At 45.5% G+C, this 24327-nt stretch overlaps 1 protein-coding gene across 2 annotated transcripts in view; it reads right to left on the bottom strand.

Annotated features, from left to right (window-relative positions):
* Nucleotides 1-24327, bottom strand: part of CACNA2D3 (calcium voltage-gated channel auxiliary subunit alpha2delta 3) — an 861794-nt gene that overhangs the window by 182672 nt on the left and 654795 nt on the right. For both annotated transcript variants that reach the window (XM_037040694.1, XM_037040695.1), the window contains 6 exons: nt 13697-13780; nt 5934-6005; nt 5616-5677; nt 4148-4215; nt 293-338; nt 39-136 (listed from right to left, as the gene is read on the bottom strand). In XM_037040694.1, the coding sequence (XP_036896589.1) occupies nt 39-136; nt 293-338; nt 4148-4215; nt 5616-5677; nt 5934-6005; nt 13697-13780 (430 nt within the window). The remainder of the gene's footprint in view (nt 1-38; nt 137-292; nt 339-4147; nt 4216-5615; nt 5678-5933; nt 6006-13696; nt 13781-24327) is intronic.

The raw sequence follows: 24327 nt of genomic DNA, 5'->3' as shown, positions 1-24327 counted from the left end.
CACATGCACTCACAACACACATTTAGAAGCACACTCACATTGGAGCAGAGGTTCTTTGCCTTTGAGGTAGAGCTTAATAGCTTCTAACTGAGACAGGTGACGGTGCTCTGGGTGTAGGTCGGTGTTGCAGTAGGACCTAAGAACATGACATGGCACAGAACAAGAGCATGTAAATATCTACAGCATCACTTTCCTTTGCCTTTGAACCAGGAGAACTGAGTGAGGAAGTGTGACAACCTCAAACCAAAGAGGGCACCAAATACTAAAACTGATGAAGGACTTTGATTCTTACCATTCGTCTGCCAGGGACACATCAGGGTGTTCTAAGTCATGGAGGCCTAGAGGGCAAGGAGAAGTGAATGAGTTAAGTGCCCTCTGTGTCGGGACTGACCCTCCTTATCCTCTCATGCACTTCAAATGTTCTTGGGCAGGGCCACGGGGCGGTTAAGGGTAGACATCAACCTCAAAGATATCTGCCTGGGAAAAGGGACTCTAAACAAAGGAAACACCTCCTTTTCCAAACAGAACTCTGCCCCCACTCCACTCCCTGAGCCCCCACTGTCCATGACTGTGTGTCCCAGGAAAGCCCTAACTCCTTGCAGAGAAGTGATACGTCAATGTATCGTGGGAGAGAAGCTCAGCATAATGGTGGAAACACTGCTCTTGGAGGCCCATGACGCCTGAATTCGGGACTGGACTAGGCCACTAACTCCTGTGTGACACGAGCACATTACTTTACTTTTCTAAATGTCAGTCTCTTCATGGGAAAAGCAGGAATAACAATAGTCTCTAACTGACAGGTGGTTGTGAGGGTGAAATTATATGTTGAATGATAAGAAATTGCCAAATTTGGGAGTGTTTATAGAATGCTCTGGACCATCCCAATTATGTGGAATCACTCTCTTTCCTTGTGTCTTCGTGTGACTTCATTTCAATGGGTAATCAGCAGACATATAGTTCTGAATGATGACCTCAGGGACTCCAAGGATGCTTATAGCTTGTTTTAGGATGTCGAGGTTTCTCAAATGACCAACAGTGTCTTATTGCACACAGGATATCAATTTTCTCCCAAAGTACAAATGTGTAAAATATAGAAAAATACTAGATTTATCATCACATACTCCTGTTTGATTTTATCGGAAGTAAAGGATAAATTAGATAGAATATCATCATATATTTCCAAGCGACTATATCCTGCCTCTAACACCTACTGGTTGAATGCTCTTGGGAATGCTCTTGGGAATGCTCTTGGGTTATATCAGCCAGAAGACACAGTTAAAAATGCCTAACTCATAGACTCCCTGAGAGGATTAAATGTGATGATGATGGATTAGTCCCTAGGACAATCCGTGTATCCATCTGCCCTTCTTTCTTCCTTCCCTCCCTCCTTCCTTTCCTGTCATATATTCACTGAGCAAAGTACTAGTCTAGGACGTGAGAATGTAGCAGTGAGCAAAACAAAAATCACTTCCCTCATGGTATTTACTTTCTAGTGGCAGAAAAGAGATAAGTAAATAATTAAAATACACGGCTTATTGGCTAATCATGAGGACTACGGAGAAAAAGACAGAATATAACAAGGGTAAGGGAGTGCCAAGAGATGTGAAGGGTTCAGAAAGAAATTTTTGATTTTAACTATAGAAATCAGAGAAGTCTTCACTGAGAGAAATACTTTAAAGTAAAATCCTGAAGGAGGTGAGGGAGAGAGCCATGTAGATAGCAGGGAAGAGCGAGAGAGTGGTCATGGCAGAAGGAAGTATAGTGCAAAGGCCCTCATGTGGGATCTGACCTTCCTGGAATATTGGGTTAATGATGTCAAGTCTGTCTATTTTTCTAGTTTTTACTCTCATCAACTTTGATCCACCAAACCCTCTCTGGATATATTTCATAGGTCTTATAGATGAGACCCTCAAAGAAAGATCTTTTTGATTACTTCCTCTCTAAGTTTCTAGGGCACCAAAGACATTTAATTGTTCCCTAATTCTTCTACCTCTTATTTTGATCCTCCTGATAAAAATCACACCTACTGATGATTGATAACGCTGACAATAATGCCATAAGCTCTCACTGGCTGAACAACCACTGTGTATAACAGATATTAAAGATATAGATAAAGTGTCGTGGAGATTCACAAGAGGAGTGAGTTCAGCAAGTAGAGCTGCAGCCCATGACTTCAACCTCAGTAGCGACTCCTCACACCTGGAGCAACGTCTACCTGATCATCATCATTGTAATATCTGGCTGGCATTTGCAAAGCACATTGAAAATGCCTACATTCTGTGAGGCAGTGTTCCCTATGGAAGATTCTATGGAACTATGGTTGTCTTTCCCAGGGTACTCCTTCCTTATCCAAGAAGGGAACAACACAATCATATGTTGGTGGTCTCTGATGACAATACCCTCTCCTCGTTAGCGTAAAAGGAAGTGGTTTTCTCAGGCTCAGTTATTCAGCAAAGTTGGCGGGACTGTAAGCCCTCTTATTCGCAGAGGACCAACAAAGAGAGGAAGATCTGACCTCCTTTGTGTGGACAACCAGACACTCTCCCCCTTCCTGAGGATTCAAACTGATTTCTCACACTGTGGTGGTAATTAGCTCTGAAATTTTCTCTCTGTGACCTCTCAGTCTAACAGCTGCAGAGCATACAGGGAGAAGGTAGTGACTAAAGAAATGACCCAAAAGACAATGCAAGACAACTTGCCAGCTCGTGTACTGAGGGTTGGTTGACTAAGGGAATGGATATTTGAGAGGCAAATAATTGATCAATAACCTCTCCTTCTATTGTTCTGACTATAGGCTATTTCCTAAGCTTAACCTTAGATGGCTTAGACATATATTTTCTGATTTCATAGTGAGTAATATCCACAGAGCAACCCATGGTGCATGGAGTCAGAAAATTCTCGAATTTACAATAATGATCTTGGAGTATTCTCATCCTAATGAGCATCTTGCCCAAGTCACAGAGTTGCATGTTTTCTCTTGCATGTCTCTGGGAGGAGGCCACACAGTTGATTACAATGGCAGTGGTCACTCTGCATTCTTCCCAGGTCACAGTGACCCCCTTCACTCCCCTTCCTATTCCTTAAGATCACACAAGTGCTTGGGAGACAAAAACCAACACCGGTGGGAAAAAATGCACAGATAATCAGCGGTAAACTAGAAGACCACTTATGAAGACTGGCATCTGAGGGACAACCAATCTCGTTCTTCATTCTCAGCTACATCTGAGCCACAAGGTGGTCCAGCTTCTGGAAGTTCACTGTATTCGTTTGTAACCAGCTCTGACCAATTAAAACTTGACTTGTAACTGACCTTTCTGCTCTTGGCCATAACTCCCCAGGGAGTCTTTCTGTCTTTCAGGGACACCCAGAAAGAGCATTAGTCTAGTCCACCTCCTTCTTTGTGGAGATGCAGAATTTAATAGCCAGGTTGGGCAAGGGATGTACTCAAGGCCACTTTAGGTGTGAAGCCCTTCAGAAACCAGCCCTGCCCCTCCCTGTGAGCTGCTGACACTGAGAAAGGAAACTTCTCTCAGCTGCTGGGTTTTGGGGAGAGTAAAAAGGCAGTACGGGTTGTAATAACAACATTAAAGTATTACAGAGCTGTAACAACTGCTACATTTACTAGGAGTTTATAGTGCTTTACTAAGACAAGAGGATCTGGGAATCTCAAGGTACAACTTACTCCTTCTGACCCACGCAACTCATTTCAATGATCACAGTTCTCTTTGGACCTTGGCTGCCAGGCAACACAAGCGAAATCTGCGGCTCGAGCCACAGTAGGAGACTAGGACTTGCATGTTTTTGCTTTTATTCCCCACCCCCGCCCCCGGCCCTTGGCTTCAGGCTATACACTAGTTTGTATTTTTCTTGGTATTGATTTTTAGGGATGAAAAGAATATAGTTAGAGGATGATTGGCCTTCACATCCTTGTGGGTTAGAGCTCAATACAAAGAAGTGAAATCACAAGGAAGGCTGCCACTACGTGGGGTTCCCCCCCATCCGTAATCAGTATAGGGAAGCAAGGTAACATCAAGCGGACAATTAGCTGGGTCAAATGTCCAGGGATTGGCCAGAGTGTCGAACAGATGAACAACTTCATCAGTTAACCCAATGGGGAAGGGTAAGACTAATCAAGTTGGCATCTTACCTTCTTCAATAGTTACATTCCCTCGGAAGAAATACTTCCCATGGCCTCTGGAGAGCGCCACACCTAAACTGTGCAGAGAAACAAAGCAGACCTTGAAATTCACGCCATCAACTAGAATAGACTTGTGGGCTAACTTTTTATTTTCCATTTGCACATTTCTATTTCATGTTCTGTAAACAATTTTTCCAGCAGTTTATTTTCGAAACCCCACTGATTTTACTTGCTGTTGGTTTTTCTTAGGTTCAATCAGCTGCTTCAAAGTAATTTTTTTGAGTGGAAGTGCCAGCAGCAATGGGCTGTTCTTGTGTTTATAAAAAGGTGTGGCAAACTGCTTAGTCCCCTAGAAAGACCCTTTCTTGGATGTCCCCAGTGGGGTCACTCGCTCTGCTCTTCACTACTTACTGCCTTACACACCCCTGCCCTAATTCAGCCAGAAATGGGTCTTTCTAGACTTTAGAGTTTGACACCAGGGAAAATTAACCCTTTCTCAGGGGCAAAAAGAAAAACTTCTATGACCACTTTAGTATAGCCACATTATTGTTCTGTGAACTTCTTTGCTCAACTCTCTCTCCCTAGCCTAATAGAGTTTTCACACTCTTTGGCTTAATTTAAGCCTCTTTCTATGTTTGTCTAAATTAACAGAATGCATTAAAAACACAGTTTCTTCATCTGGCAAACCCACTTAGTGGTCATGTGCTCCCTCTGTTGCTCTGGTTCCACATGCAACCTACCCACAATCCCTGGCTGTATATGCTAACAATCTATGTTCAACTTTCAGATTAATCTGTGGTCAGTAAATTCTTTCTCTCCTGAGCTTCGCAAGGCACCAGTTCAGGAACGTGAAGCAGCCCCACTGAAATAACTTTTTACAAAAGGTGTTACACCACCAAGTTAACAATAGTGGGAGATGTTAGAATGCCACACACTCATATGTAAGCAGGCAATGAGGCAAAGCCATTTTTCAGGACTGTTACAAAGAGAAAAATAGGAGTCAAAGGTAGACAAGCACAGGAGGACAGCTTAGAGAAATTAAAATGGAAGAACAACATGTAGGGATGGGTATGCTACCTCTGAGTTTGAAGGATTATTATTATTATTATTATTGGTCATGGAAATAAAAGGTGAAATGAAACTCAACTCAGCAGCAAGTTAGATGGTTAAGGACCCTGGTAACCCTCTGAACTTGTCTCTCCACCCTTAGTTGGAACCCCCAAAGCGTTTTTGCTTAATAATGAGATGCAAAGCCAAGACAATTTTGAGTGAGTTCTCCTGCATGAGCCTGAACCATCTTCCCCCTTCTGGAAAACAAAAAGAAAAGCAGCCTGGGAAAAGCCCCTTCCTCACTCTTTCCAGCCTTTTGGCAGGGTGTTTGGTTATCTTCAGATGATGAGCTCTGAGTGTCAGCAGGTTTTGTACAAACACAACTGATGGGTCTGATGGAATGTCCATGTATTATGGTCAGCTCTACCTGAAAGGAGTACCCTTGATGTCTGTATAATAGTAGTCATTTGTCATCACCAAAACCCGTTTCTAGATTGAAAAACAAAAGTCGTAGAGAAAAGAAAACATGGTTAGTCTGCTAGGTGAAGTTTTCAGAAATAAATAAAAATAAATGGACACACTATGATCAGGTTAACAGTACTACATGAATTTTGTTTGAGATAAGTAAAGACAAGAGAAAAATGATCTCAGCGAAAGATATTTATTCCAGATAGAGCTTTCAAAGCTAATTTTTCACAGTGGTTTGTTTTAAATTAAGCTGCAAGAATGTTTGAGAAAAATGTACCCCTTTGTCCACTGTCTTCTTCACCTCCATGGAAAACTTCCCCGTCTTTCGATTCACCATGGCGTTTCTTAACTAAAATGATAAAAGAAAATGATGTTAGTACTTTCTTGGGTTACCAGGTCATCTGGACACCTTGCAACCTCCAGCTCGGGAGCACGTTGGTGGCTTTGTGGAAGCAGAGGCATGACAGGCGTGGGCTGTTTCCCACCCAATCACGAGTATTTTCTCAGTGAGTTTGCATATTGCACTCAGACTCCCAAAATGAGGCTTCTGAAGAATAAACACCCACTGGCTATTGTACAAAGGGAGAGGGGCTAACTACAATGAATTACTGGCTACCGACTTCAATCTGGGCTGCTTGACTAAACCTCAGGGCAACAATGACAAAAACGCCTGTGCAATGTTGACAAATCCTGAAAGTCAGGGGACGGACCCCCAGCACTAGGAGAACTACTCAAGAAGCAAGAGTGTCTCTGGGGATAAGTTCCTTATTTTTAAAAGGCATTGGTTTGTCACAGAGAAATAATTTTCAAAATTAAGTAAAAACCTTTTCCTACACAGTAGTTTATTTTTTTTTAAAAAAAAGGTCAACCATTTGGAAGACAGGGATTAGCTTTTCATAGCATGAATCATCTCTTAATGTTCTCTGAGAAATCAAGGCCAATTAATGGCCTCGCTGACACTGAGGAGCGGTGAACAGAGCGACCTCATATCTGATTTTCAGAGGTCCCATTTGGAACAGTGAGCCTGGTTCCCTCCCCCACCCCTGGCTGACCTCTTCTAATTACATGTGGCCCTTCCGTGAGTTCAGAGAAGGACAGCAGACACAGTGATGAAAGATGTGCCGTCATGGGCACCAATGGGAAACGACAGGGAATGACAGGGAAGGCCATTTAATGGAACAGGAGCGAATGCTGACATGCTACAGCCTGTCAGGACGTGCTCTTTCCCAGCCCCGCGCCATGTTTCTTTTGTTTGTTTGTTTTTGTTAGTCCCTTCCCTCTTTTCTTTCTTGAGAAGCTTGAATAAGATATGGGTGATAGAAAGTGGCAATGCTTGCAAGCAACCTAAATTTGTCTCAGAGTTGTCTAGATTTGGGTTCACATTTCCATCTTCTATAAGAGAGAATAAAAGTCTAAATTTTATCTGGAGGCAGGTATAAAATAAAACATATTTTTGACTCTAGATATATTTTAACAACATATAATGGGAATTTCTGGAAATATTTTCCCATTTTAACTTTTGTGGTTTTGGATTGGGAGAGCTGGTCCTAATTAAGTCTACTTTCTAACTTTCAAGAACGGCTCGATTTATCTTCAACATGGTTTTCATTTTTCCCCTTTCTGGTGCCTGCCTAAAGCCATTTGGGACCTTCCCCTCTCACATTCCCCAGGCAAGCCAGAGATTAGGTAAGCCTCCCTACCCTCCGTGCCACCCCACCCCCAACTCCCAGTAGCACAGAACAATCAGTTTGCGGCCTGGGAGGATCCAAGGCCAGGGTCACTGCTGCTTTCTGGAGGTGAATGCCTAGACGATTAGTCTAGTCTTTCCCTTTTCTTCCATAATAATGAAAAAAGGTTACTTATACAACACCTACTTGTGAGGCAGGATAGTATTGTAGTTAAGAAATACCCCCTGGAGCCAGAGGTTTATGGTCCTGGACAAATTACTCACCTCTGTGCCTCAGTTTCTTTTTTTGCAAAACTGAATTAATGAGAGCAACCACCTCACAGAGCTGTAGAGGGTACCAGAGCAGTTAATATTTGTAGGAGTGCCTGGTACCCACCAAGCACTCAGTGAATGTTGACCGCCCTCCATGGTCACAGCCACCGCAGCAGCATCTTCATTACCATCCTCCTCACTGGCCTTTACTGCCAGACCCCTCTCAATAGCTTACTGATTCAGGATTCAGACTTCAGTTTGCTGGACACAAATGCACATGCTGTAAAACAATGTTTCTCAAACATCTTTGACTGTGAGCAACATAAATACAGCTTCTCTGATGCTGCCTTGATGTCTCTTATTTTTACAGGTTTCATTGCTTTTCATTGCTGCCCATGAACAACTAAATGAATTTGTGACTCTCCCCTAATTCCTCAGGTTGAAAACCTGCTTGTCAGCATGTCTGGGTTGGCACAGTCTGAAAAAGAGGACATCTAAGACAAAGAGAAATAATCAGGATATCAAGGCTCAAGTGTCAAGTTCTACCATGACACATACCACTGTCCTGTGACCTCTCTGTGGATCAGTTTCTTCACCCGTCATTCATTCTGTCAAAAGTGTTCATGAGTAAGGATGCCTAGACCCCAAGGATCCTGCCAGGTACTATACAAACTGTGTTCATCAAACTCTTATGGGGCTTGGACAATACTGGTAGATATTGAGCTCTTACTGTGTTTGAGGCACAGGAACTAAAACCCTCAAATTAATCTCTTAAGGTATCATTATTATCCCCATTTTATAGGTGGGGACACTGAGGCACAAAGTTAAGACACTTACCCAAGGTCACGGGCTCTCTGCCCCTCAAACCCACACTATTCCTTGTGCTTTTCAAATCAGGAGACAGCATTTGGACAAATTGAAAGTGTCAATATAAAAATTGTGTAGTATCAATATAAAAATAATTTATTGCTATTTCTTGGTATATTTAATCAAAGAAAGTGTTTTTAAACATTGGCTGTGCAGTAGTCTGAGGTTGTAATGTCCCAGTAGACGACCTCTAGGTTCTGTGGTCTGGGGTAGACAGGGAAACCTGCAGTGGTTTCCTGTCATCACTACCAGAGTGTAGAAGGTGCTTTCTCCATGGACTGTCTGGTGGCAGTACAACCCTGTGAGACCAAAGCAGTTTAGAAATGCTGCTTTTCCATCTGAGGTGAGGGAGCCTTGAGAAGGGGGCAACTTGTCCCAAAGGCTATGGTGAGTCAGTGGTACCACCAGGCCCAATGTCTAGGTTCCAAGGTGGTACCCAGAACAGAGGCAAGAGAGGGGGAAGAACCATGCTGTCAGTCCCAACTAGGGCAGGAAGGGCGTGCTCAGTGGTGGAATATTCCTGAACAGCCACCGAATAGATTATGGTATGGGCAACTGGAGCAATGAAAATGGCCTGGTGGAGGAAAATCTCCAAATGAGTTTGGGTGTGCTCATGTTAGAATGTTATGCAGCCATCAAAAAATCATACATGCAGATATTCAACTTAACACATAGTCAAAGAAAGGCAAATTAAATTATCAATGATATACCTTTATTTTCCCCTATCAGATATCACATATTTTTAAGTGTGTTCATGCAGTGGACATTAAAGCAGTTTTCACCACAGCGTGGTTGATAAAATAATGGACAAACCTCTTCAGGCTGAAAAGAATAATCTGGTGACTGTGATCAGGGTCCCTGGACTCCAGGACTGCTCCCCCCCGACCTGCCTGGCCCTGGGCCCTACCTTATCTAGGTCAGATACGCTTCCCCACAGCTCAGTGAGTCTGTCTCTCTTGTCTACACTCTGAAGCTTAAGCAGCTCCGCTGACTACTCACAGCACCCACTTTACTAATGACTGTGACAGCTGGTGGCCTCGCTTCCAGTTCCTGTGTGAGCCTACAGCTCTTCTCTCAGGTCAGAGTTCATTAAGGAAGCTCTCCCCCGAGAGTCATTGATCACCTTAGGTTTTGTATATAATTATATAAAGATAGCTCATTCTCCTAATGGTGGTTCATTATCCACACCAGAACCTTCCCAGTGCACAGACGCATGTGCTTCTGGGCCCTAATAACATGCAACCCCAGCCAAGGGAGACAATGGGTGTGTTAGTCCCAAGCCAGCCCCCAACTAGAATATGAAATCAGCCCTGGCTTGTGCAGCTCAGGGGATTGAGTACCAGCCTACGAATCAAAGGTTGTTGGTTTGATTTCCAGTCAGGGCACATGACTGGGTTGCAGGTTGGGTCCCCAGTTGGGGGCGTGTGAGAGGCAACCACACATAAATGATTCTCTCCCTCTCTGTCTCCCTCCCTTCACCTCTCTCTAAAAATAAATTAATAAATTATTTTGAAAAAGAATTTTAAAAAGGAATATGAAGACAGACTTGGACATAGAATATTTATACAACAAAATCCTCTCTTCCTTTTTCTTTGCTTCAGCATGGACTCTCAGGTGGGCTGTGCTGGTGTGGGACCCAGGGCTGAAGCATGAGCTGCAAAGATACAGGAATGGGTAGAAGAAAACAAACTAAATGGCCAAAGGTTTCAGAAATATGTTCCAGGAGAAGAGGTTTATGGGGCTTTGGAAAGAAAGAACTCGGAGCAATCTTTCCATCAGCGTCATCCCAGGCAAGAAGAATGTGAGTTGCCTGGAGGGCAGTGGAAAAAGGGATTTCAGCTGAGTCTGATGGGCCGTCTTCCCACCACCAGGAGCCCAGCCTTTGCTCGTCAGCTAGCGCCAGGCACAACCCGTCTTTTCTGCACCCCGTGAGGAGGGTAACACATTAAATCACTGAGACAGGGTCTTCGTGGACTGCTGGACTCAGTGGCTCTTTTGGAGCCATACCAACAGGTCAAGAGAACTGGGGCCAGACTGCCTGGCTTGGACTCTACCCTCAAGGCTCTTGGACCACTACAGCAATTCTTTGCCTTAGTTTCTTTACCTGTGAAATGAGGAGAGCAATGATATCAACGTCACAGGATTGTTGTGAGAAACAAACAAGGTAAACCATACGTGGCACTTAGAACAATACTGTCATGAAGGAAGAATTTAATAGGTGGCAGTTTTTATTTATATTAGCATCCTTCTGTTTATAGAAATAATCATGTTCACAGTAGAAAGTTTGGGAATGACTAAAACCTAATAGGAATAAGATAAAATCATCTTTAATTCCTCCAGCCATCTCTAGGAATTTATAAGCAGAGGATATTTGAGAGATACTTTTTTCTTCTAAGAGGGAGTCAACGCTGGTGATTCAGTTTGGGGTAGTAGGGCTTCAGGGTCACTTCCTAGTTCACGGGTCCCTACAAGATCTGTCCTACTCATTGTATTGCTGACATGATGCCTGACTCACCCTGGAGCTGGAAGTCTCAACATTCTCCTCTAAGTGATTTCTAATTTTTAATCTTTTTCTTACCTTAATTTTAGCCAGTCTTGTTTTGCATTTGTTTTAATAATAGTATACGTGATGTCACACCTTTTTTGAAATACACAGGGTCTATTTTATAAATATGGGCATTCAATTCAACACAAACCTAGTTGCCAAGAGAAGTAGGGTGCTTCATCCAAGAAGTCCTCTGCAGCTGGGCACACTCATGCGTCTTCTTCCTGAAGGGCTTCTGCTTGCCTGACCCTTCCCAGGCCTTGGCCTGAAGCCTGCCTTCTGCTGCCTACATGCAAACCCCACTGGCATGCACATGGGCATATGGGATCTTGTCTCTCTTGTCAGAGACTCTCAAAGATGCTTCGTGCAGATTCCAGGATTCTCTAATCCATGGAGTGCCATTCCTTGGGAGAGAACTGGCAACTTGGATTTTCCCAAACATGTCAATGGTGGAGAAACTCACATTTCAAATGTACTGTGCTCCCAATGGGCCAAGAGAAGAAACCCAAACCAGAGAGAAAACCAGAGGCCAGTCTGTGCTGAACAAGAGCATTGGCCTTGCTGGAGATGTGGGGACTCAGCAGGTAGACACCCAGATCTCAGCCCTGTAAGTTGGATGAAGGTGAAGAACACGCACAGAAGTCTGGGAATCTGATGCTATGCAGTTCCAATGAGAAAGATAGGACAAAAAAATAAAAGGTATATTCCAAACCATTATTAGTAAAAGGAGACCTAACCTCACTAAAACTTAGCTGAGGCACGGGTGATGACTAGAGTGAGCCACGTACTAAATGTCTTCAGGTCACAGGCAAAGGAGAAGTGAGTGGCAGCTGAGCATCAGCCAGCAGAGGTGATGCTTCCCATGTGTGGGGACTCTAAAGTAAAAACAAGCATAATCAAGCCTGCCTTCCACATTAATTGAAGTGGAAAGATGAAGGGATGGAGAAGCATGCTGACAAAGTTCAAGCCTTCTGAGAAAGAAAACCAAAAGGTCTAGTGGAGTTGAAATAAAGCAACAATAAAATGAAGATGGAAGAGAAAGGAAAACAATGGGATGCGCCCTTCAGAGAGTCAGGAGACAGTTTAGCAACTGCAAGTCCATAGGACACTGACCAATGAGAAGGTCTCCCGAGGACTGATGGTGGTGGCAACAGTGCCGAGAATGGGTACCACTCATAGAATGCTAACCACGCCCACACAGTGTAAGCACCTGTATTTAATATAGGCACTTTCAATACATTAACACGTGTAATACTCACTACCACTCTTACGAGGTAGTTGCTCTTATCATGATACTCATTTTACAGAGAAAAACAAAAGTACAAGAAATAAAATTGAGGGGAAGACAGGATCATTGTTTGCTCAAGACCAGCCAGCAGAAAGCAGATTCAAACCCAGGCAGCTTCTCCCCTGAGCTGTGCTCCTCAAAATTGGGCTACTCCACTTCTTGAGGAGAGCAGGTTGAAAAGAGAGGACATATATATTAGGTGTGGCACAATCAAAAGAACCTGACATGAATCCTGATGACAATGTTCAAAGAACAAGAAAATATAAAACTCTACGAGGACACTGAGCCACTGGAATGTGAGCAAACGAGTGCAGATGAGGAAGCAGCTTTTTATCAAACGGTAAAGTTATTTTGCCTGAACTTGGGTTTAAAAAGACTTAGTACAGATGTAGGAGGAAATAGGTTAAATTCTGAAACAGATGTGATTTTTGTACTTTATATACAGGGAAGAAAATGAGAGATTTATGCCGGCTGAGATGTCCAAGGAACAGATGATGGAGGAGAAAAGCTACAGTGAGGGAATTGCCAAGCTGGCCATACTTCTAGAAGCTTGAGAACCCAGCCCAGGGAATTCAAATGGTCTCCATCAATATCCCTCTAGAAGCAAGGTGGAGGGAGGGATGGGAATAATACTTACTCAAAGGTGAAACTTAAGAGAGGACCCCAGACCAATCAGGGAGGATGCACACAGCAAAGCATGGCCTTGGCACAGAGACAACAGAGAGAGGGGAGGAGCAAGGATCTGGACAGAAACACCTGGGGAGTTTTGATTTAATTCAGGACTGCCTGCCTGCATTCACACAAGGTGGCCATGTCTAACAGATCTGATTTAATAAGGATGTATCCAGAAGACTGACAGGGCTAAGCAGTGACCTAGGAGAGTTCCCCGAGGTACCAGATATAGTACCAGGGGCTGAATCTGTGTGGCGAATGGGCGTGTGGCTACTGCAATGTAGCTGGTGAAAGGGGAAAAGCTGTTATTGCCCAGGAAGCAGGTGGCCAATGTGAGTTGTGCCCATGAAATCCTGACAGATAAATTCTGACCTTGACTTTGCACAGGGCAGAGCCACCCGTCCAGGCACCTCTGACACTGACAGGTCCCATTAATGGCCCTGAAGAGGCATATGGATTCATTAGCCACAGAAGGGAGAGGGCCTACCAAGGGATAGCTTTTGCAGACGGTGCAAAGCAGGCCCAGTGGCTGGCCTGTCTGCAACTGGTCTGACCAGCGGGAGAGTTATAAAACCCCAAACTTCGTGAAAGGGCCCATTGTCTATACGCCCCTCTGGTGGGCAGGTGCCCCTCTGGGAGGCCTTTTGCCAGCTCCTGGGGCAGCATCCAGGTACAGAAGTGGGCGCACTGGAGTGCCCTCCTCACCAGACTTGAAAACAAATCACTTACCACATCATCTCGGTCTTCCCACTCCACCTCGGAGAGGTCAACGCTACTGTAGTTAGGTTTCCTTCGCTTTTTTCCTTCTTCGTACTAGCAAGGGGAAGGAACAGAAAAGGAAAACATTTCCATGAGATCACCAGCTGGGGCAACCTTTATCCTCTCAAGTCCCCTTTTGAAGATGGGGACCAGGAATGGAGGGATGTCAGCGAGAGGCCACGTGGTGCCAGCCCTAAAGGTTTGAATGGCAGGGAGCTGAGTCCAGATTCCTGTAAACATGTGCTTTGAACCGGGGGACTATACACGCTAACTCTTTGCTTGACATGAATTCACCTAGGGAAGCCCTCGGCTCTGAGTACACCAGGCACAAAGCAGAGATTTCCCCCTCCTTGGATGCTTTGTGTGTGAGATGGGGGAGAGCCTTTTCCTCTTCTCCAAAGCTTTGAAAACAATCCCTTCAAAACAGAGGAAAGGGTGTCTTACATATGTTACCAAATACCCAGTGGTATCCGCTATGTTTTATAGTTCTCCCACCCCTACCTCCTGTCTGAAATGTACTCCACACCCCTTGGCTAGGCTACAAAAGCACTGATCTCTGCAGTTGGGTTCAACATCGTGGTAACGTTGTGCAGACACACAGAACCTTCTACCTGCTATCACACTGGCCACAGCAGTCCTGAGTGAAACACGGCTGCTTTACCGAGAGTGGGTGTGGGAACTGGGAATCACTGCCAGGTTTAATGGCCATGAGGGCATTTCTCTGGAAAAGCTGATGAGTGCATTAATAACTGGGGAAGTGGTTTCAGTTTTTTCCCCCTAAATCGCTGGTGTTAGTCATCCTGCATGCCTACCATTTTATCAACCGGACGTCCGTGTGTCTGGACATTCCTGTGTCTCAGGACTTTACTGTTGGCTGTTGGGGTGTTTATAATGTAGGAAAGCCTGCCCTCTACTGCAGGCTAAGGAGAAGCAACCCTTTTACAAGTTCATAAAATAGGGCTAATGGCATACTGGGAAAGAAATATATGTACAGATGGTCTTTTTCTTGTTTGCTTTTGTCTCTAAATTGGTCATTTTTTAATTTAGTTGGCAAGATTCTAAGTGAGATGCAGAGTCACTCTGAGTGAAGCCTCCAAAACCACAGGTTGCTGTTTGGAACACCGCTCGGCGACTCTGGAGACAGGTGCTGAAGGCGCACCAGACATGAAGGAGAAAATCACTGTCAACAGGTTGGCCCAGACAGGTCTCAACTGGCCCCCAGTGAGATCTAGGGAGACAGACCAGACAGAAAGTCCCTGTGGGGCCAAACAAGGCCAGGTGGCTGTCCCGCCCTGGTGTCCTCTGCATGTTGACTGCATTTCAGGAACCCTGGACATCTCTAGAGACTGCCCACCCCCAACACCCAGGAAGGCCGCCTCGCCTGTAAGGGGCAGTGGGCCCTGGCCACCCCGGTCAACCAGCCTTTCACTCTCTCCTCTGAGGTTTCCAACTAACAGACGTTCGGGTCAGTTTTATGACATCAGATCCACTCCAGATGAGGAGGAAGGGAAGTGGTTCCCTCAGAAGCCGCTGTAAGCGATAGCAGATTCTCAGTTGGATCCTGTTACGGAAAGTTCGAGTACGCAGGGAAGCTCTGGTCCTTGTGAGAGCCAGGATGACCGGAGTGGGAGGAACGGGGCCAGGTCAGTGTGGTTGTCACCAAACTTTCACAATAAGGAGGTGTGATGGGGAGGGGCACATGATTGAAAGACCCCCGACTGTCCCCCTGAGGAGCTAGTCAGACATTCTTGGACCACTGTTACCTGTACTAATGGCCCCAAGTCCCACCTTAGTAAGACTGAGAGCCACTAGGCGCCCCAGAAGGTCATGCAGCCCAAATTCTGATGGTTAATGGCAGAACTTTCATAGTTTCTTGGGTGGAAATTCTTCCTTTGGTCTCTTCAAAATACTTCTTCATTCATTTATTCAACCTGCGTTTATGGGACTCCTAGTAAGTGGAAGGTCCCAAGACTATATGGTCAATTAAACAGGCCTCCTTCTTCCCCCAGGGCTTGCTGACAGTTTATTACCCCTCTTCCTCTGGAAGGTGAGTGCATTGGCCATCGTGCAGGTGTGAAAATGGGCTCAAACAAGTTAAATAACAAATCAAGTAGCAAGTTAGATAAGATCATATAGCCAGTGTGAGGGAGGACACTCTGCCCCCACAGCCTCTGACCAAATTTTCATGGCTAAGCCCCATGTTATTTCAACCACTGTTAAAAACATTGAAAAAGACCCCAGTGTCCGGAGTACCAAATGTCCCTTCATCCTCAGAAAAAGCATCCCACTGTCTTTGTTAGAAGAGGACAGCACAGCAATCCTGCTACTTACTGGGCATGGGACTGAGCAAGGTGCCAAATTGCTCCAAGCTTCCTTTTTCACAGCCGCAAATCGGAGGAACAAGAGCACCTCCACAGCCCAGGGAGGTTGAGAGGATTAGATAGATACTGTATGTAAATGAGAAGCACATCCCCAGGCAGGAAGTAAACCCTTACTTTGTAAGTAGCATGATTCCTGATTCCTGAGAGCTGTGGCCTCATTAGCAAACATGCAGGCTCACTGCGTACAACTCTTTCATACTTCATTTCTATGAAATGAAGGGATCCATTCAATACTTTTGCAGGTCACTGTTCTGCAAACCACAGGCAGCCAGGAGATGTTTGTTGCAGAGGACGATCGCTCACATATGCCTTCTCCTGGTGGGAATCTTAGACACCAAGAGTTGTCTACTCAACACCAAGTTGGGACTCATGACTCTCCCGGCAGCAGAATGCATACCTGTGCTAAAGAACCCAAGTCCTTTCAGAGGGCATCTGGCAAAAGTGCAATTGCAGAGATTCCTTTGCAGAGATTCCTTTTTTTTTTTGGCCTTGCCTAAAATGTCTTCCATCATTTCTAAATAACCACTCAAGAAATGCACTGCATTGTATTATTGGTATGCATGAAACTTGGAGAGATTAGAGGGTGAGGGAAAGTAAGATTTCTCAGCATGCTGATCACCAAGCCACCATATTCCAGCAAGTCTCCGTAATTCAACTGCACTCACAGAAAGAGGCGGGGCTGGAGATGCCCCCTCTGGAACTCCATCCACTCTAGGAGTGCCTCCCCACAGTGTCTCCTTAACCGGGGATGTGAAATGGGTCTGAAACACCTTCCACTCCATTTGGGTCTTTATCAATGGGTAGGCTCCTTTAGAATATAAACAGTAATGTAGCATAGTGATTAATCTGGGTGAGACAAGAAAAAGTGAGTGGTCTGTTACATATATAAAACAGGCTGAGAATGACAAGTGAACCATAGCATAATGACCCAACTCCACCTCTTCTCATTTGCCCCATTAAGAAACATATTAAATGGCTAGAGATTAGGCCTTCTTTAGAAGACACCTGTCATAGATTGCCACCAACCATCCCCACATTTTACATGGTGATCATTTTTTTTTTGTTCCTGTAGGTAACCCCTTTGGCCCACCCTCAATAAATATACTTCTAGTGAAGGTAAGACCACCCTCGGTTCAGAGGGAGACAGACCTGAGCATGTGGAGAAAACCCAGATCTCTCCAGGAGGTGGTGGTTTGTTCAGAGATGGCGGCTCAACTCAGGCCCAAACGATACTCTACCAGGGGTGCTTTCCTGGATTGATCCAGAGAAAGAGGCTCTCCGTCCACTAGCACCGCTAAGGTGGCAGGATGGGAATCTGAACTCCTCGTGGCCACGACTACTCTACTTCCTGACAATGAAGTCAGGGCAGAGAAAGCAGAGAACAAATACAAAATGAGTCCTGAACCATGGTGTGTACACCTGAACCATGGTGTGCACACCTGAACCATGCTGCGCCTGGAGGCCGTATTCTTTTAGATGTTTCGTGTACCAACGCATTCTCTCCTCATTACCCACTTCCCTTTCTAAGAATTCTTTTTAAAGGCTGGCTTGAATTTCAAGCATAAATAGTCAACAGAGTTCCAGCTTGCATATATTCAGTGACTTAATTTTTTTCCTTTAAAAGTAACTACTTTAAAATTACATGTTAAGTGAAATATTCACAAACTTGGGTTCTTTAACAATTATTTAGAAACATGTTGATTGGAGTTCCTATAGGGAACCTCTTGATTACCTCACTGCTAACTGAAATGAATTACTGTGTTTAAGCACGGCTCATCCTCTGTACCTGTTTTCCGACTCAGGGGACATACATGTGGTCACAGATGGAGAGTGACAGAAGAAGAACTAAGTTCTCCAATCTCTGACTCCCAGGCCAGCCCTCCCTCCTCCCATGGGACTGGGCCTGGGACAAGTCCCAGGCCCACCACCCCACTCCCTCTTCCCTGCCTGAGGATCTTGTTCCTGGGCCTAGGCATCGTATATGGCATTTGTTAGTGTATCTGTAATCTGTAACTTCCTTTGAAAATGTGATTAACGAATTGCAAACGGTTTCCAAAGGTTTATAAACAGATACTTTGAGAGCCACAGGTAGGTTTGTAGTTTTTGGTGCCTGTTTTATGAAAAAAATATGTGAGGGAGAATTTAATAAGGAAAGATATTCTGTGCCATGAAATACTTTGAGGTGGAGTTTTAAATAAAGGCCAGATGTGGTGAACACACAAACCAGCCTGTGGCCTAGGAGGATGGGACAAGAGGGGCACCCATCAGAGGAGGGAGCTGGAACCATCTGGGGACGCGCCGAGCACCGGGACCTTCCCAGCAATGTTAGTTGTCGGCTGCGAGTGCCCTTTGTGTTACCTGCCAACTGACTTTGGAAGCGCAATGGGATAGGCTACAGTGATGGCCAGGTTCAAGTTGGTTTGAAAAACCCCAAAATGCCTTTGGTTTTTCTGTGTTCTTTTGGGATAGGCCAGAGGAAATGAGCTACACACATCTATGCAGACTCTGTGAAACAAATATTGTGTGTGTTAATAATTGATAAACTGTACGTGCTGCTCCGTGCTGCCAAGAGGAAGGAAGGAGATGGGGGCGGGAGGCCCACAACTGGAGAGGAAGAAGTTTTGCCCAAAGCAAATGCCATCTGCAGGAGGGGTGGGGCCGAGGGCCAGGAGCCAGACATTGTCTGGGCAGATGTTTCTCTCCCATGGCAGACGCAGTCCTCAGCTGGTGAACACCTTGGCCACATCCCCCAAGCTCCTGGCCTCCTCTTGTCTCAGAGGCTTAAGCGGCCATTTTGGGGGAAGGAAAGAAGGCATGTCTTCTCTCCTCCATGCACGCAAGAGTAAGGTCTAACAGCCTCTGGGCACTTCATTCCCTCACCCCATCCATTCACTCCTTCACTTGCTCATTTGTTCACCCTCACACCCCCCAGTACTGGTGGACCCCGGACACTGATAAGGTGCTGAGCCAGGCCCAAGTGAGCCATGGAAAAGCACAGACAAGCTGTCAGAGGTTTATCTGTTGACCTCAAGTTGTAGATCATGATTCACTACCAGCAGATCAGTCCAGTTAGGAGATGAGTTAAAAGCCAGGGCCCCAGAGTCAGGCTCAGAGCTCATCAGGTTTCCATCCACAGTCTGTATACACTCTGGGGCCGGCGTGCACTTGCCCAATCTCCTTGGGGGCTAGTGTGCACCTGTGCAGCTCTAGGGTGAAGGGAGTAGCATCCAGCTCACAGGGCTGCAGTGAGGAGCAAACGGATACAAGCCCGACTGAGCACAGAGCACGCCCTGACACACAGGGCTTGAGAACATGCCCACTGGGCCTGCACCACTAACTGCTCATGTCATGGCTAAGATAGGGCAGCCTGCCTCACCAAGCTCATCCCTAGAGAGTATATTCACAGGATACAATGAATTTTTAATGGTACAGTTGTTTACCAATATTTTTATTCCTTTAAACAGGTAGTTCATCTTGGCAAGGTGGCCAATTCTTCTTAAGGTCAAAGGGAAGGCTCTCAAATAAGGACATGGTTCCCCGGTCAAGTGGCCAGACAGGCCTGTGACAGACTGATAGCTTTTCCCCTACAATTTGCAGTCAAGGTCTGTGACTGTCACAGCATGTCCAACTTCAGGGCAGGGGACTCTAGGAAAAGGGACTCGCAGTGGCTGGTGTCAGTCACTGTTCTCCTGGCTACAGTCTGAACAGTTGGAGCATTTGCTGCTTTTTAAGGTTGTTGTTTTTAAACCCATGTAGCAACTGCTCATTGTAGAAAATAGTGAAAAGCACAAGAAATAAAAAATATAATATATTTCCTTCGCTACCACAATGCAGGGCTCATCCCTTGGTATTCTGCTACCCTTCCCAAAGGGTACTTTGAAGCACTTACCATTTTCAGTTTTCTAAGTTCATTGTTTCTCTAAGAAGGAATTCACAAAATGTAGCAACCAATGATTGCTACCTCTTTCTAAGGTTAGAAAACCGTAGTCTGCTTTCTAAGTCACTGCCTTTAGCAAAGAAGAGAGGGGGAGAGAGAGAAAGGAAGGAAGGAAGGAAGGAAAGGAGGGAGGGAGGCAAATAGCAAATGTTTCCTGCTGGCCAGCCTCTCCCTCACATCTGATCACCTTCACGAAGAGTGATGTTTCTCGTGCCAGGCACTCTGCTAAGGGCTGTCCACATCTCCTGTAATACTCACAACTCCAAGAGAGGCATAATTGCTTCCCAGGTGGGAAAATGCAGAGCCCAAGGATGGCGGTCACTTGGTGAAATGCTAATAGGCAGTGGGAATTGAGATGCAAAACCAACTCCGCCTGGTTTCTGAGCCTCCAGTGTTCATCAGCCTCAGCGCTGGCACCCTTGACCTGGTCTCCTTGCTAATACATGTCTTCAGCCCAGACCACAACTACTGATGGGACTGCACACAGCAAGCAAGAGAATGGTTGTGGAACCACTCTGGAAGTCAAATCCCACCAGCCATTCATGTCTCTGTTAACAGCAGGCTCTTTCAGGCTGCTCTGAAATTGGCCTTGATGGCCAAAGATGCAAGAACCAGTTTCAGATTCAGAACAACTACAATACACTGAGTGCAGTGAGCTAAATATCATGCTACATGCCCAAAATACCATGTCACACTGACACAACACCCAGTAACCAAAATCCGACTCAGGGCCTCAGAGAAGCCTCAGAGGGCCTGGTGATAGCACTGCTGCGAGGATGTCCACGAAATCCGCGCTGGCCCCTTAACGTGTGACCCTGAAATAGAGCCTTCTAGGGAAGACACATGACTAGATAACATAGATATTATGCCAGAGAAATTCTGATGAGTCTGTACTCGGAGATGACATCCTTGGTGTCCATGGGAAGATGAGAAGCTCAGATACACTGGAGGCAAACAGGGCCATGAGGGTGTGCCCAGAAGCAGCCAGAAGGTGGGAGAGAGGCAACAGGGCATGTCGAGACAATCAGCCTTTTCCTTTTTCTACAAGGCACCATGCATGCTCTTATTAATTAGTGTTTTTAAGCGTCTCAAAGATGAAAAGTCCTATGTGCTGTCTTAGTGTGATTACAGAATCCTTTTGATCGCTGTAAAACTAAAACAGCTTTGGTATTTCTTAAAGAAACAACAATTAACAGGCTGCTTTGAAAACCCAGATGACCTTTCTGTTAAACTGGTGTCCTCTGAGTTTCCGTGAGGCAGAGGCACTGTGTGTGGGGAGGAGGTGGCCTGGCCCCACCACCGTTTTTGTAGGTCAAGCTCAGCTTACTGCCAGTGGCTAGATTTAAATTCTCTTTCTCAAAAAGCCAGTTTATCCTACAACACCAAGCTGGTCATAAAGATGACGGTCATACTGAGTGGCTGGGTGGCAGGAACTGTTTGTGCCACAGCAAAAGAGCAGGAAAAGGACTGATGCAAGAAGGAGAGGGGCTTACCTTCTGACTCAGGTGAAGGGGTGAGGCCAAGAAAAGACCCCCTCTCAGCAGAGAAGGAAAAGGTATGGAGTTCCCAGGTATTTAGGTCCTCCATACCTGGGAACTCCATACAAAACAAAGATACATGTGGACACCTGGGGGAGGGCTGCTCTGGTAAGTTAGAACACTGTGAGACAAAACTCTCTCTCAAGTTTCCCCGAGCAGAGGTTAGATGCACAACAGCCTTCAGAATGAATTTCAAAGTTTCAGAGAGAGTTGCACCAGGTCCCTGAGCACACACATGTGCCATATGCCATATTTCACGTAAAAATCTCAAATACCACTGAGTGGTTAGGAGATTACACTGGGGGTAAAGAGAGGACCTGTATAATTTGAGAGGATGTCTGTGACATTTGACAAATCTCCTTTTGCTTGCATTTGTATAGCTCTACCTGGCATCTTCCTTTTAGAAATTAGCTATCTATCAAAAGAACGTTGGGTGTGTAGAAACTGTCAGACTGTTTTGAACACAAGGTAGAGTTGGTTTCAGTTTAGAAACTGTAAAGACAATGAGTTTTTTTATTCACTCAAGTGAAATCAGAAAACAGTATCCACCGACACCGTAACACAGCGGGTGAGCCTTTGAATGCTGTCATGGCATGAGTTCTCATGTTGTTGGTATTCTCCTGCAGTCAGAATATTCCCAGGGCCCCTTCCCCAGCCCTGTCACAGCAAAAGGACTCCAGTCCCACTATTTCAGCTTGGAGGCATGGCAGTCAGAACATAGAGATCTCTCAAGTTCAGGGTTGTTGTGCCAAATGACATGAAGCGCAGAAAGCTGGCAACAAATTCGCAAGTGAAATAAACAGAGAAACTCAGAAAGGAGGGCAAGGGGTCCTTCCTTCTGAGCCAGCTGCAAGTTCCTGGACTCCGGTTTCTGCCTGCAGTGGCACCAGTTTATGTCAGACTGGTATGACTTCATCACATGCGCACGAGTATGTGTGTGCAATTTTATTTAGGGAGTTGCTTGGCATGAGAGCTTTATTTTGTCTCTCTTTCTGGTAATTTTTTTCTAGATATTTGTGAAGGAAGAGAAGACAGGAAGGAATCAATCTTTGTGGCACATCCTCCATGAATGTTTCTCTGATTTTTCCAGCTAGAGTCGCTTTCCCTTTTCTCCTGAGGTGGCCCTTGCCCTGCACGTCCCCAAAGACGCAGGGCTTTGCTACATAAACAGGTATGTGACCATCTTTTTGACCCATCTCCTCTCTGCCTTAGCCATGTCCTGACCACCAAACTAAAGAGGTTCTCATCCATCATTGATCCATCCAGACCACTGGACTGGTGAATGAACAAAATGTTTAGTTTGGACATTTTTTAAATGTGATTCTCAATTCTACTGATATATCTTACAAAAAATGTTTCTGGATGCTTGCTGGTATGACTAAGCCCAAGAAACTTCTGATGTCACTCATGACTCCAAGGAAAACCAAAGGTCTCTTGTAAGGCTGACCGAGTCCTCTGGGTCTTTTAGTTGTCTGTGACCATGGGTACATGGCAAAGGGTAAGCATAATCAGAGAGAAAGGCCAGTGGGCCTGGCAAAGCAGACAGGGCTCAGCAAACTGCCACATCCATTGCTCCTAGCTAAGTGTCTCCTGAAGTTGAATGACACTTCTCCATCCTTCACACCACCAATTAATGTCATCCCCCATGACACCTCTCCCCTTGATGGGGATGAGTGCCTCTAAGCATCCCTGCATGGACACTACCCCCCCAACCCATTCTCTACTGTCCAATCAGGCAGGTCCTTGTGCTATGAAAAAGAGCAATGAAAAAACCCAAAGAGTGATATGGATTCCAGAATGTGGCTCTTCACATTCTTTAGGATGAGGTCCAACATTCCAGAATGTACAGTCTCCATCGCTCTGACTTGGCTGGCTGTTCTGGCCTCTTCTCACCACTTCCTACCTCTCACCACACTCCCCAGTAGACTGAGCAGGCTACTAACGTGTCATTATTATCCCTACCTTCATGTTTCTGCATACCTCACCCCATCTATTTCTAACACTCTTCAAACTCAAAGTGAAGTGACCCCTCAGGACTCAGCTGAGACATCAGCTCTGGGAAGTCCACACTGGCCTGTCCTTGGCCAGCTGAGGTCCCTCCTGCATTGCCCTCAGCCTCCCATGGCAGCCCTATCTCCGAACACATCACACTGGACTGCAAATTAGTTACTCACGTGCAGTGCCCAGGAAAGTGCCTGGCAAAGAGGAGGTTCTCCACAACTACCTGACAAACGAGTGAGCAGAGTAAATGAACCAATTAGGATGTGCATCTACTTGACAAACACATATGTGACACCTACTATGTGCCTGGCCTAGTCTAGGCATTTTTGTGAACATGAACTCATTTAATCCTTATAACAATCCCATGTGGTAGGCACTATTTTTGTTCTCATTTTTTAGCGAAGGGAACTGAGTCCAGGGAGGTCGAGTGACTTGTCCCAGGTCACACAGCTGATAGTGGCAGAGCTGAGGTTGACCCCAGATGTCTGTCCTCAAAGATTGCTCTGCTCTGTGGAGAAACACGTACCTATGACCCTGAGGTTGCTCCTGGCACCTGCCTGAGATGCATTTTGCCAGGGCACAGGGAGAAGATGATGCCAAGGTGACCTGTGGTAGTCATCAAGGTGACCTGTGATCCCACACCCAGCACAGCCAAGTTTCAATTTAACTCTCAAAAAATTTTTCCACTAAATACACACACACATAGATATACGGGGGGGGGGGGGGGGGGGGGGGGGGGGGGGG

The sequence above is a fragment of the Sturnira hondurensis genome, unplaced genomic scaffold, assembly GCF_014824575.4.
Source record: "Sturnira hondurensis isolate 20B ecotype Veracruz unplaced genomic scaffold, ASM1482457v3 Scaffold0002840, whole genome shotgun sequence".
Lineage (NCBI taxonomy): Eukaryota > Metazoa > Chordata > Mammalia > Chiroptera > Phyllostomidae > Sturnira > Sturnira hondurensis.
Note: the sequence above shows the minus strand (reverse complement) of the source record. Positions and strands in the feature narration are given on the sequence as shown.